At 41.5% G+C, this 12,997-nt stretch overlaps 1 protein-coding gene across 1 annotated transcript in view; it reads left to right on the top strand.

The window, feature by feature from the left end:
• LOC102250298 (NACHT, LRR and PYD domains-containing protein 1-like) overlaps nucleotides 1-12,997 on the top strand; it is a 70,165-nt gene that overhangs the window by 14,948 nt on the left and 42,220 nt on the right. Inside the window, exon 3 of the mRNA XM_014530209.1 lies at nucleotides 5,285-5,455. Coding sequence (XP_014385695.1) covers nucleotides 5,285-5,455 — 171 coding nt within the window. The remainder of the gene's footprint in view (nucleotides 1-5,284; nucleotides 5,456-12,997) is intronic.

Here is a 12,997-nt window from a genome sequence, read left to right as displayed (position 1 = left end):
AGGAGGAGGGGGAGGAGGGGAGGAGGAGGGGAGGAGGAGGGAAAGGAGGAGAAATAGTGTTAGGGGGTCCAAAAGGGGTAAAAGCCGGGTTAATTTGGGCAGAGCTGCTTGTAGCCTGGACCATATGGACTATGCTGTCCTGACTGATCTCCTTGGGCCATTGAGTATTCTATAGAATGTGTGTGTTTCCTCTCTTTGACCTGTAGAGTTTAGATAAAAAACAACAGGAGGTGTTAGCAATTTAACTAACCCCTCCCTCTTTGGCTAAAAGATAGTCTAGGCAGCGGTCGCCAACCGGTGGTCCACGGACCACTGGTGGTCCATTGAGGTCTGAAAGGTTGGTGACCGCTGGTCTAGGGCTAGTAGGGGGACTATTTTAGGGATATAAGAGCACTATGATGGTGAACAAAGAGATGTGTTCTGGAGAGAAATCCTGTAAATCACTCTGGAGCCAGAGGTCTGTAATGAATTCGAAAATATCTTGCACTGTTCGGATCGGATAGTCTGCGCCGGGTGGGGGAATGTTGTCACTAACAATCTGCAGGAATGTGGAGGCCTGGGTATATAATTTATTAGTCATTTGGCTGGAATGGGAGAGAGGCTGTTTTTCTCTAGGAAGGCTAATGGGAAGGTAGGTTACCCTGGGGGTGAGGTTTTTGTTTTTCCCCAGTTTTGTCACTTGCTAGGCTTCTGGAGCTTTCTACCCTGATGAGTTTCTACACCTGGACCTGGCCCATTGTCCTTGCTCTGGGGGTCAGAGGGACAATGAGGCTTGGGCACAAAAGGAAGTTTTGATTGTATGTAGGGGTGGTATTTCCTGAGTACAGTAGGGCTTGTAATCTGATGCAGACAAACTGTTTTATACATTTTAGTATTACTGGGACAAAAGCTAGAACAATAAGAGTTATGTCAAATGGCCTGATGGAAGGAAAGAGACATTAGTTTGGAGGTTTTTGGTCTAATATACCAAAATGAGGTTTATTCTTAAATTATTTACTTTTAAGTGTCCTTGGATTAGGAAGATAGAATTTACTAGATGGCTGTAGGCTGCTGTTTTATCTAAGTTTCCCTATTCTGTTTGTTCTGGCTTATTGGCCTGTGTCATTTATATAACTCCCTTTTAACGTTTTTCCTACAAACTTTCTATAACTTTCATGAGCCTTTCTACAACTTTCATAAACATTCTTACAACTTTAACTCATCTTCTTTTTCCTTTAAAAATGCATGTCCATGACTTATGCCCTCTATTATTAAAACCATAGAATATTTCAACCTTATTTTTTCAATGATAATAAAAAAGTAAACAACCAGTATTTCTTTAATTGATATTTATGAACATTCTCACTCTTAAGAAATATACTTTTCATAAAGTACAAGACATTACATTAAGTTTCAAATTTATTTTATAGATATTTTGTAATAAAAGTTAAAATCAGGTGAACTTAAAACTTATTGAAATATTTAGATGTTTATCATTGAATCCAGCAATGCTCTAAAGCGTTTAAGTTGCAAAGACTTTGGAAAATTATGTATAAGCATATGAAGGTGGAGAAAAGGCAGGGGGAGGAGGGAGCAGGCCCAGCAGCCTTCTCCCAGGCCTCTAGCTGCTTGGATTTAAAACTGCCACATTTTTCCTTCAATATAACATGCTAAGGTTTGGGTGATAATGAGTTCAGCTTCTGATAATAGCCAGACTGTTAAGTAAGTGTTTGTAGTTCTGCAGTATAGAATGTTGTTCTTGGAAAAGGGGGTTGGGGGGATATGAGAAGGTACTGAGGTCAGAGCAGTTTTCAGAGCATTAAAGGGGTGAGGATGCTGGCCTTGGGATCTAAAGGCTCAGTGAAGAGTCTCTTCGCCATGTCATGGTATAGAGGAGTTTTGCGAGAAGACTGAAGTTGGGAACGCAGAGGCGAGAGTATCTACCGAGTCCGAGAATGGAGAGTATTTCTTGTTTAGAGGAGGAGACAGTCATGGAGGAGATAAGATGTTTATAGTCTAAGGCAGAGGTCCTCAAACTACGGCCCGCGGGCCACATGCAGCCCGCCGAAAACATTTATCCGGCCCGCCGGGTGTTTTTGCCGCTGCTGCCTGTTGCTTAGCAGCCGACTAGCTTCTTTTTTAAACTATAGTCCGGCCCTCCAACGGTCTGAGGGACAGTGAACTGGCCCCCTGTTTAAAAAGTTTGAGGACCCCTGGTCTAAGGAATGGCATGGCTTTGTGGGATGAGAGTGAAACTGAAGTAGGTGACTGTCATTTAAGACGACTGGGCTTTATGAGGGGATGCGTGTACCACTCCTGTCAGGCAAGAAGAGTGGATGAGGGGGTATTTAGTAAGATGCAGTGTAGAGGTGAGGTAGCTAATGACTGTAAGACTGATCCATCAACCGCCTTAATAGAGACTGAGGAGGGGACAAGGGTCCCAGTAAATTCGAAGAGGGCAGAATAAGTGGCCCAGTGTCACTTAAAAAGGAGATCGGCTTACCTGCCACCACAATCGTTACTGAGGCTGTCCTGGTGATGTAAGTCTAGGAGGCCCTCTCGGGGCCTGGGCAGCTTCAGTCTTTGGTGGCCAGTCCCAGGAGGTCTGGGAGCTCCAAACCAGATCCAGAGGATGGCCTTGCTGAGGTCTGACCTGGAGGAGCCAGACCACAGTCTTATTTCCAGCAGCCTTCCCTCCCACACCTTGGGCAGGACCCAGGTGGGGTCTCAGGCTTGGGCAGGACTTGGTCCTGTGTACTTTCTTGTTGCATTTGAAGCATGGGCCCGGAGGAGGCTTAGCCCTGACTTACCCTTGGTTGGAGGACTGGCACTTTATTTGGGATTTATGAGAGTGATGGCTAGAAGCTGAAAGGGCTTCATCTCAGCCTCAGACTTGGCCTAATCTCGTCTTCATTTTTGAATTTGGGTCTCCTTTTCTCTAACATTAAAAACCTTAAAGGTCATGTATAAAAGGTCTCTTTCGGGGTTTGGATCCTTCTGGGCCTACAGGGTCAAGGTTGGTGTATTTTCTCATGGCCTGTGTAAGGCGAGAGGGGAAGTCTGCCAGATTTTCATGTCTTTCCTGGGTGACCTCTGCTAATTTTTTATAATTTTTTTTTTAAATATATATTTTATTGATTTTTTACAGAGAGGAAGGGAGAGGGATAGTGAGTTAGAAACATCGATGAGAGAGAAACATCGACCAGCTGCCTCCTGCACACCCCCTACTGGGGATGTGCACGCAACCTAGGTACATGCCCTTGACCGGAATCGAACCTGGGACCTTTCAGTCCACAGGCTGACGCTCTATCCACTGAGCCAAACCAGTCAGGGCATAATTTTTTATAATTAGCTGCTTTGTGGGCTGCCTTTCTCAGTCCTTCTAGCAGGCAGAGAACCATGTGGTCTCGAGACCTGTGACCTGTCTGCCCTTCCTGATAGTTCCATTGTGGGTCCCTGTTAGGGACAGCATCTGCTCTGACTGGGAGGGCAGGGACCTGCCAGCAGATGGTATTCACGTGGCCCTCAGCATGAAGCCAGATTTGACACCAGCAATCTCCCAAAGGGGGCACTTAAGGCTAGTGCCAGAGAGGGGGAGGAAGAGAGCCAAAAACTTGCTCCAGAGCGGGTATGAGACAGGATGGTGGCGGTGAGATCTGCTGGGTAGGGTGGCAGACTCTCAAGCTGTTGAGACTGGGGGATGGTCAGCGGGATCAAAATGGTGGAGGAAGTGGAGGAGGATTTGAGATGAGGGGGTCAGGGAGCTTAGCGTGAGGAAGGAAAATCTGTGAGGGAGAGCAGCTGTTACAGAGAAAAGGATGTGTCCTTGACTGTAAAAAAGCCTGGACATACAGGACCTCAGACCATCCGCCCTGCCAGCAGCAGAAGCTGTCAAGATCAATGAGAATTGGGAAATCGAAAGTACCATTCTCAGGCCATTGGGACCCATTGTCTAATTTGTGTTGCGGCCCAGCAGTATTGCAATAGAAAATGAGGCACTTGGGACATAAGTCCTGAGCGAACCCTAGGGCCTGTAGATTCTTAAGAAGACATCCCAGGGGTGTGGTGCGGGGAATGGCCAACTGTGTGTTCCCCATAAGTGGGCCTTGAGTCTAATCTCCCGTGGACACTAAGTTAGAGAAAGGTGTCCCCTTCCTCCTGAGTGTCAGAAACATACAGGCGATCACACCTCATCAGTAGGCATCCCCACAGACAGGTGGACCAGGGAACCTGGTTCCGGGGAGTGTGTCCTGACCAGCACTGGATGTCCGCTAGGGAGTGGCTGTGCAGTCATAGCCCAGAGCCTGCCCCCGATTATCCCGGACAGAAAATGCAGGACAGCCCAAAAAGAAAGGGATAATAGACTCAAGCCACTTACCAGTTAATTCAGTGTCTGCAGACATGAAGGGAAAGATGAATGGAGTTGGGGACATATTGGGTCAAGGTGCTACTGGACTATCGAGGTGGATTTATCTGGCAATAAAATAGAGATGGCAGTTTGCATCTTGAAATAGATAAAAATCTATTTTTTATCTATTTTATTTGGGAGTAGATGAAATCACTTAAGTAGTGTGTGACATGTAGAATTTAAATTGGTGGAAATTATACAGGGCAGTCTAGCCTATAACTTTCAAACAAAGGCCATCCTCCTCTCCCACATCCTGCAAATATTCTCTCATAGAACGTTCCCTTTTGCCATCTCTCTCATGGGGAACCTCCCTATGGTCTTGCTGTCCTGGGAAGGGGATATGGTCCCATGCAAGCCAATCTGGACAACAGTATAGTATGTAGTAATATACAAAAATCCCATAACAAAACTACCTTTAAACCACCTCTCCCAGGTTCTGTTCCTACCTCCCATCTCTTCCTTTCCTTTCTGGAAACTGGGACTTTACAAAATCTGTGCCAAAGGAAGAAAGGCATGTCTGTATTGATGAGAGGAAGACTGTCTGCATCCCCAAGCTCTTTGCCAGGCCTTATGCTGGACACTGAAGATTATAAAAAAATGAACATCCGCCCCAGCCCACAAGAAATTGCCAGACTGAGGCAGAAACAGACACACTAAATGAGCACTGCAGTGTAGAATAGCAAAGGCTGTACCATGAGAAACCACATGGAACAGGGGCAATTAGCCCAGGGTGGTGGGAACAGAGGTGCAGTTCCAGAGACAGATCACCCATGGCAATAGCCCTGCCCATTGCAGCCTGGCACTCAGAGGGGCCAAACCCCATGGTGTTGAGCACAGTGTGCACATAAGACCCCCCACACACCGGTCACATCTCCCCTGTCCCTCTCTCTCCCTCAGGTACAGCTGGGGCCCGTTTACAGATTCCTGGTGGCAGATGTTCTTCTCTATTCTCAAAGTCCCTAGAAGCCTGCGGGAGCTGGACCTGAGTGGGAACTCTCTGAGCTGCTCTGCAGTACAGAGTCTTTGTGACGCCCTGAAAAGCCCTCACTGCCACCTGGCAACCTTGAGGTGAGTCTGGCCTGGGTTCTGATCTGAAACAGGGGTGGACAGGAAATCCAAGGTAGAAGTTGTGTCTAGGATGGGTGTGTGGTCTTTGTTTTTGTTTAGGTTTTTAACATTATTTTTTATTTTTCAATTACAGTTGACATACAATATTATAGTAGTTCCAGGTGTACATCCCAGTGATTAGACATTATAAAACTTACTAAGTGATCATCCTGAAAAATCCTTGTATCCAACAAATATTCATTGAGCCCCTCTCTGACCATGGCTACTGCAGTAAGCAAACACGGACAGGATTCTATTTCCACAGAACTTGCAAGTGACTGACATTAAACACAAACAAATATGTCATTACAGACCCAGATAAGGGCCTTCAGTGGAAAACTACCTTATAAAGTGAATATTGAAGGACATGTGAAGAATACAGAGGGTTTACCTAAGTGAAGCAGGAGGGATGAAAGCTTCAAGGCCCTGTGGCAGGAGGGAGGGTGGGCTGTCATGGAATTGAAAGCAGACAAGTGAGGCTGGAGGATGGAGAGCAAAGGAGCCACAGGAGGCTTCAGAGGTCATGAAGTAAGACTGTCTATGCAAGGCCCTGTTGGAATTTGGGGTTGTTTTTTCTAATGCAATGTGATTATAATCAAAAGGTTGATAAAATCAGTACATTTACAAAGTAGAAATAGACTACCACATAAAACCGGGAACAGAGGAGAGCTAAGGTAGAGATTGGGAAACCAGTTCATAGGAAAGTTTCAGTTTTCCAATAAAGATGTTGAGAGGTTGCAGTGAGAAAACTTACCAGAGTTTCTGCAAGAAATAGGTGCATCTTGGACTATGGTGTCAGCCATCGAAATGGGAAAAAGTGAATGGATTTAAGAGATCTAAAAAGAAAGTAAAGTCCAATAGACTTGAATTATGGAGAAAGGAGGATTGAGTTATAGAAGATAATCTTAGGTTCAGGCCAGAGATATGCATGGAATAGTGGCACCTTCACTGAGATGGAAATACTAGAAGAGGAATGAATGGGGGGTGGAATGTCAAGGGTGTGATTTTGTGCAAAATCTTCAAGTTTTTTTGAGATATCCAATGGGAGATGTCAAGCAGGAAACAAATTAACTTCTGTGAAAAAATAATATGCCCAATAAAACAAATCTCAACAAATTTAAGAGATTTGAAACCATGCAAATTATATTACCTGAACATAAATAAATGAAATTGGAACTCAATAACAAAGGGAAATTTAGGAAATTTAGAACAATACACTCCTAAATAAACAATGGATCAAAGAAGAAATCAAAAGGGAAATTTAAAATGCTTTGAGATGAATGAAAGCAAAAACAAAACGTATTTGATGCAACTAAATCAGTGCTTACAGGGAAATGTATATTATCAATGCCTAGATTTTAGAAATAAGGGCTACAACTACTCACCCATTAGAACTGCCAAATCTAGAACACTGACACCACCAAATGCTCACAAGATTGTGGAGCAAAAGGAACCCTCAGACATTGCTAGTGGGAATGCAAAGTAATATGGGCATTTTGCAGAATCCTAGTGAACTAAACACACCCTTACCAGATGATCCAGCAATCGTGCTCCTTGGTATTTACTCAAATGAGTTGAAAACCTATGTCCACACAAAAATCTGCACAACAGTGTTTATGTCAGCTTTATTTGTAATAGCCCAAACTGGAAAGCAACCAAGTTGTCCTTCAGTGGGTGAGCAGATAAATAAATCATGGTATATCTATACAATGAAATATTATTCAGTATGTGGGGAAAAATGAGCCCTAAAGCTGTAAAAAGAATGGGCGAAACTTAACTGCATATTACTAGTTGAAAAAAAGGATATTCTGTAAAGCTATATACTATATGAACCCAACAATCTGAAACCATAGAAAGTAAAGCACCAAAAATGAGCCATAATGTAATCTATGGACTTTGGGTGATTATGATGTGTCTATGTAGGTTCATTGATTCCAACAAATTTACTACTCTCATGCCAGATGTTGATAATGGGGTTGGCTGTGTATGTGGAGGCAGAGGTATCTAAGAACTCTCCAAATATTTCAGGGACATAGAAACACAGAACATAGAACACAGGTTTGCAGAACCTCAGAGGAAAGGTGGGAGAAGGTGCCAATTTTGCTGAAAAACTAAAATTATTCTATAAAAGAGAAATAGTCTAGAGCCGTGGTCGGCAAACTGCGGCTCACGAAACACATGCGGCTCTTTGGCCCCTTGAGTGTGGCTCTTCCACAGAATACCATGTGCGGGTGCGCATGTATAGTGCAATTGAAACTTCGTGGCCCATGCGAATGACGGAAAAAGAATTCAGAATAAGGGTCCTAGAGTACATGCACCGGTCGGAGGAAAAAATCAATACCATATGCAAGAAGCTAGAAGAATCAGATGAAAAATTCAATACCATATGCAAGAAGCTAGAAGAATCAGATGAAAAATTCAATACCATATGCAAGAAGCTAGAAGAATCAGATGAAAAATTCAATACCATATGCAAGAAGCTAGAAGAATCAGATGAAAAATTCAATACCATATGCAAGAAGCTAGAAGAATCAGATGAAAAATTCAATACCATATGCAAGAAGCTAGAAGAAACAGATGAAAAAATCAACAACTTAAGTAAGGCCCAAGAAGAAATGAAGAGTGATATAGCTGCCATAAAAAACTCCATTGAAAGTATCAACAGTAGACTAGGAGAAGCGGAGGACCGAATTAGTGAATTAGAAGACAAGGAAGCAAAACACACCCAAACTATACTGCAAATGGAGAAAAAAATTAAAAGACAGGAGGAGAGCCTAAGGGAGCTTTGGGACAACATGAAACGAAACAACATACGAATAATAGGGGTGCCAGAACAACAGAAAGATGAACATGGATTAGAAAACCTATTCGAAGAAATAATATCAGAAAACTTCCCTGAGGTGGGGAAGAAAAAAGTCACACAAGCCCAGAGAGTCCCAAACAAGGTGAATCCGAAAAGACCCACACCAAGACACATCATAATTACCATGGCAAATGTTCAGGACAAAGAGAGAATCTTACAGGCTGCAAGAGAGAGACGGAAAGTTACATACAAGGGATCTCCCATTAGATTATCAAATGATTTCTCAACAGAAACACATCAGGCCAGAAAAGAATGGACAGAAATCTACAAAGTGATGCAAAGCAAAGGACTGAATCCAAGAATACTCTATCCAGCAAGGCTTTCATTCAAAATTGAAGGGGAAATAAGAAGCTTCACAGACAAAAAAAGGCTAAGGGAGTTTATCACCACCAAGCCAGCCATGCAAGAAATGCTAAAGGGACTGGTGTAAAAAGAAGAAATAACAAGCTCAGAAAGAAAACAGCCACACACACAAAAAAAGAAATGGCTACAAACAAGTACCTTTCAATAATAACTTTAAATGTAAACGGACTAAATGCTCCAACCAAAAGACATCGAGTGGCTGAATGGATAAAAAAACATGACCCATACATCTGCTGTCTACAAGAGACCCACCTCATTAGAAGGGACTCACACAGACTGAAAGTGAAGGGATGGAAAAATATCTTTCACGCAAATGGAAAGGAAAAGAAAGCTGGGGTAGCAATACTTATATCGGACAAAATACATCTCAAAGTGAAGGCCATAACCAGAGATAAGGAAGGCCACTTCATAATACTAAAGGGATCAATACAACAAGAAGATATAACCCTGGTAAACATATATGCACCCAATGCAGGAGCACCCAAATTCATAAAAAAACTCCTGGAAGATATCAAAGGAGAGATCGACAACAATACAATCATAGTAGGGGACTTTAATACACCACTGACACCACTGGATAAGCCCGCTAGACAAACAATCAGCAAAGAAACAGCAATCCTAAATGACTCACTAGATCAGATGGACTTAATTGACATCTTCAGAACACTTCACCCCAAAGCCATGGAATATACATTCCTCTCAGGTGCTCATGGGACATATTCAAAAATAGACCACATATTGGGTCACAAGCAAAGTCTCCACAAATTCAAGAAGATTGAAATCATAAAAAGCTTCTTCTCAGACCACGATGGCATAATGTTAGAAATAAACTACAATAAAAACAACCCAAAATACTCAAACACTTGGAAGCTGAATAGCATGTTATTAAATATTGATTGGGTTACCAATGAGATCAAAGAAGAAATTAAAAGCATCTTGGAAACTAATGACAATGATAACACAACAATCCAAAACCTATGGGACACAATGAAAGCAGTCCTGAGAGGGAAGTTTATAGCTCTTCAGGCCTATCTCAAAAAGCAAGAAAAAATGGTAGTAAATCATCTAACTCTTCAACTCAAAGAATTAGAAAGAGAGCAACAAGAAAACCCCAGAGTGAGCAGAAGGAAGGAGATAATAAAGATTAGAGCAGAAATAAATGACATAGAGACCAAAAAAACAATACAGAAAATCAATGAAACCAAGAGCTGGTTCTTTGAAAGGATAAACAAGATTGACAAACCTCTAGCCAGGCTCACCAAGAAGCAAAGAGAGAGGACCCAAATAAACCAAATCAGAAACGATAGAGGCGAAATAACAACAGACCCCACAGAAATACAAATGATTGTTAAACAATACTATGGACAGCTCTACTCCAACAAACTAGACAACCTGGAGGAAATGGACAAATTCCTAGGAAAGTACAACATTCCAAAACTCAATCAGGAAGAATCTAAAAATCTCAATAGGCCAATAACTATGGAAGAAATTGAAGCAGTCATCAAAAAGCTCCCAGCAAACAAAAGCCCAGGACCAGATGGCTTCTCAGGGGAGTTTTACCAAACTTTCAAGGAAGAACTAAAACCTATCCTCCTCAGACTACTACAAAAAATTCAGGAGGAAGGAACACTTCCAAGCTCATTCTATGAAGCCAGCATCACCCTAATACCAAAACCAGGTAAAGACAACACAATGAAAGAGAATTACAGGCCAATATCCCTCATGAACATAGATGCCAAAATCCTCAACAAAATCTTAGCAAATCGGATCCAGCAGTACATCAGAAAGATCATACACCATGACCAAGTAGGATTTATCCCAGGGATGCAAGGATGGTACAACATCCGTAAATCAATAAATGTGATACATCACATAAACAAATTGAAAGAAAAAAACCACATGGTCATATCAATTGATGCAGAAAAAGCATTCGACAAAATCCAACACCCATTTTTGATAAAAACTCTCAGCAAGGTGGGAATAGAAGGATCATACCTCAACATAATAAAAGCCATATATGACAGGCCCACAGCCAACATCATACTCAATGGACAAAAACTAACACCATTTCCCCTAAGAACAGGAACAAGACAGGGATGCCCACTCTCGCCACTCCTCTTTAACATAGTCCTGGAAGTATTAGCCATTGCAATTAGACAAGAAGAAGAAATAAAAGGCATCCAAATTGGAAAAGAGGAAGTAAAACTGTCCTTATTTGCAGACGACATGATATTATACATACAAAACCCTAGAGACTCCATCAAAAAACTACTAGACTTAATACATGAATTTGGCAATGTAGCAGGATACAAAATTAACCCCAAGAAATCTGAGGCATTTCTATACACCAATAGTGAACTTTCAGAAAGAGAGATTATAAAAACAATCCCATTTACCATCGCACCAAAAAAATTAAGCTACCTAGGAATAAACTTAACTAAAGAGGTAAAAGACCTCTACTCAGAAAACTACAGGACGTTGAAAAAAGAGATAGAGGAAGACATAAAGAGATGGAAGAACATACCATGTTCTTGGATTGGTAGAATCAACATCATTAAAATGTCCATACTACCCAAAGCAATCTATAAATTCAACGCACTTCCCATTAAAATACCAATGGCCTACTTCAAAGATCTAGAACGAACTCTCCAAAAATTCATCTGGAATAAAAAAAGACCCCGAATAGCTGCAGCGATCCTGAGAAAGAACAAAGTAGGTGGGATCTCAATGCCAGATATCAAGCTGTATTACAAAGCCACTGTTCTCAAAACTGCCTGGTACTGGCACAAGAACAGATATATAGATCAGTGGAATAGAATAGAGAGTCCAGAAATTAGCCCGAACCAATATGCTCAATTAATATTTGACAAAGGAGGCAAGAACATACAATGGAGCCAAGATAGTCTCTTCAATAAATGGTGTTGGGAAAATTGGACAGATATATGCAAGAAAATGAAACTAGACCACCAACTTACACCATACACAAGAATAAACTCAAAATGGATAACGGACTTAAATGAACGACAGGAAACCATAAAAATTCTAGAAGAATCCAAAGGCAACAAAATCTCAGACATATGCTGAAGCAATTTCTTCACCAATACAGCTCCTTATGACAATGGAACTAAGGAGAAAATAAACAAATGGGACTACATCAAAATAAAAAGCTTCTGCACAGCAAAATAAACCATCAACAAAACAACAAGAAAGCCCACTACATGGGGGAACATATTTGCCTATGTTATCTCCAATAAAGGTTTAATTTTCAATATTTACAGGGAACTCATACAACTTAACAAAAGGAAGAAAAACAATCCATTCAAAAAATGGGCAAAAGACCTAACAGACATTTTTCCAAAGAGGACATACAGAAAGCCAAGAGACTTATGAAAACATGCTCAAAGTCACTAATCATCTGAGAGATGCAAATCAAAACAACAATGAGGTACCATCTCACACCTGTCAGAATGGCTATCATCAACAAATCAATAAACAAGTGCTGGGAGGATGCAGAGAAAAAGGAACCCTTGTGCACTGCTGGTGGGAATGTAGACTGGTGCAGCCACTGTGGAAAACAGTATGGAGTTTCCTCAAAAAACTAAAAATGGAACTCCCATTTGACCCTGTGATCCCACTTCTAGGAATATATCCCAAGAAATCAGAAACACCAATCAGAAAGAATATATGCACCGCTATGTTCACAGCAGCACAATTTACAATTTGGAAACAGCCTAAGTGCCCATCAGCAGCTGAGTGGATTAAAAAACAGTGGTACATCTACACAATGCTGCTGTAAAAAAGAAGGAACTCACCATTTGCAGCAGCATGGACGGACCTGGCGAGCATTATGATAAGCAAAATAAGCCATTTGGAGAAAGATAAATATCATATGATCTCAACTCATTTTTGGAATATAATGAACAACATAAACTAATGAAAAAAATAGAGCCAGAGGAAAAACTATTATTTTAGAATATAATAAAAGTAATCCTGTTATTTGCAGATTTTTAATATTTCCTACAACCTTTGTGATATACTATGTCAGTAAAGTTTTGATAATATTATTATATTTAAAATCTTTTTTCTTTTTTTTAAAATTAAATCTTTATTGTTCAGATTACATTTCTTCCTCTTTTTTTTCCCCCCATAACTCCCCTCCTCCCAGTTCCCACCCCACCCTCCACCCTCACTCCCCACCCACTGTCCTCATCCATAGGTGCACGATTTTTGTCCAGTCTCTTCCCGCATCTCCCACTCCCCTTTCCCCCCCAAGAATA

This window comes from Myotis brandtii, unplaced genomic scaffold (assembly GCF_000412655.1).
Source record: "Myotis brandtii unplaced genomic scaffold, ASM41265v1 scaffold728, whole genome shotgun sequence".
NCBI lineage: Eukaryota > Metazoa > Chordata > Mammalia > Chiroptera > Vespertilionidae > Myotis > Myotis brandtii.
Note: the sequence above shows the minus strand (reverse complement) of the source record. Positions and strands in the feature narration are given on the sequence as shown.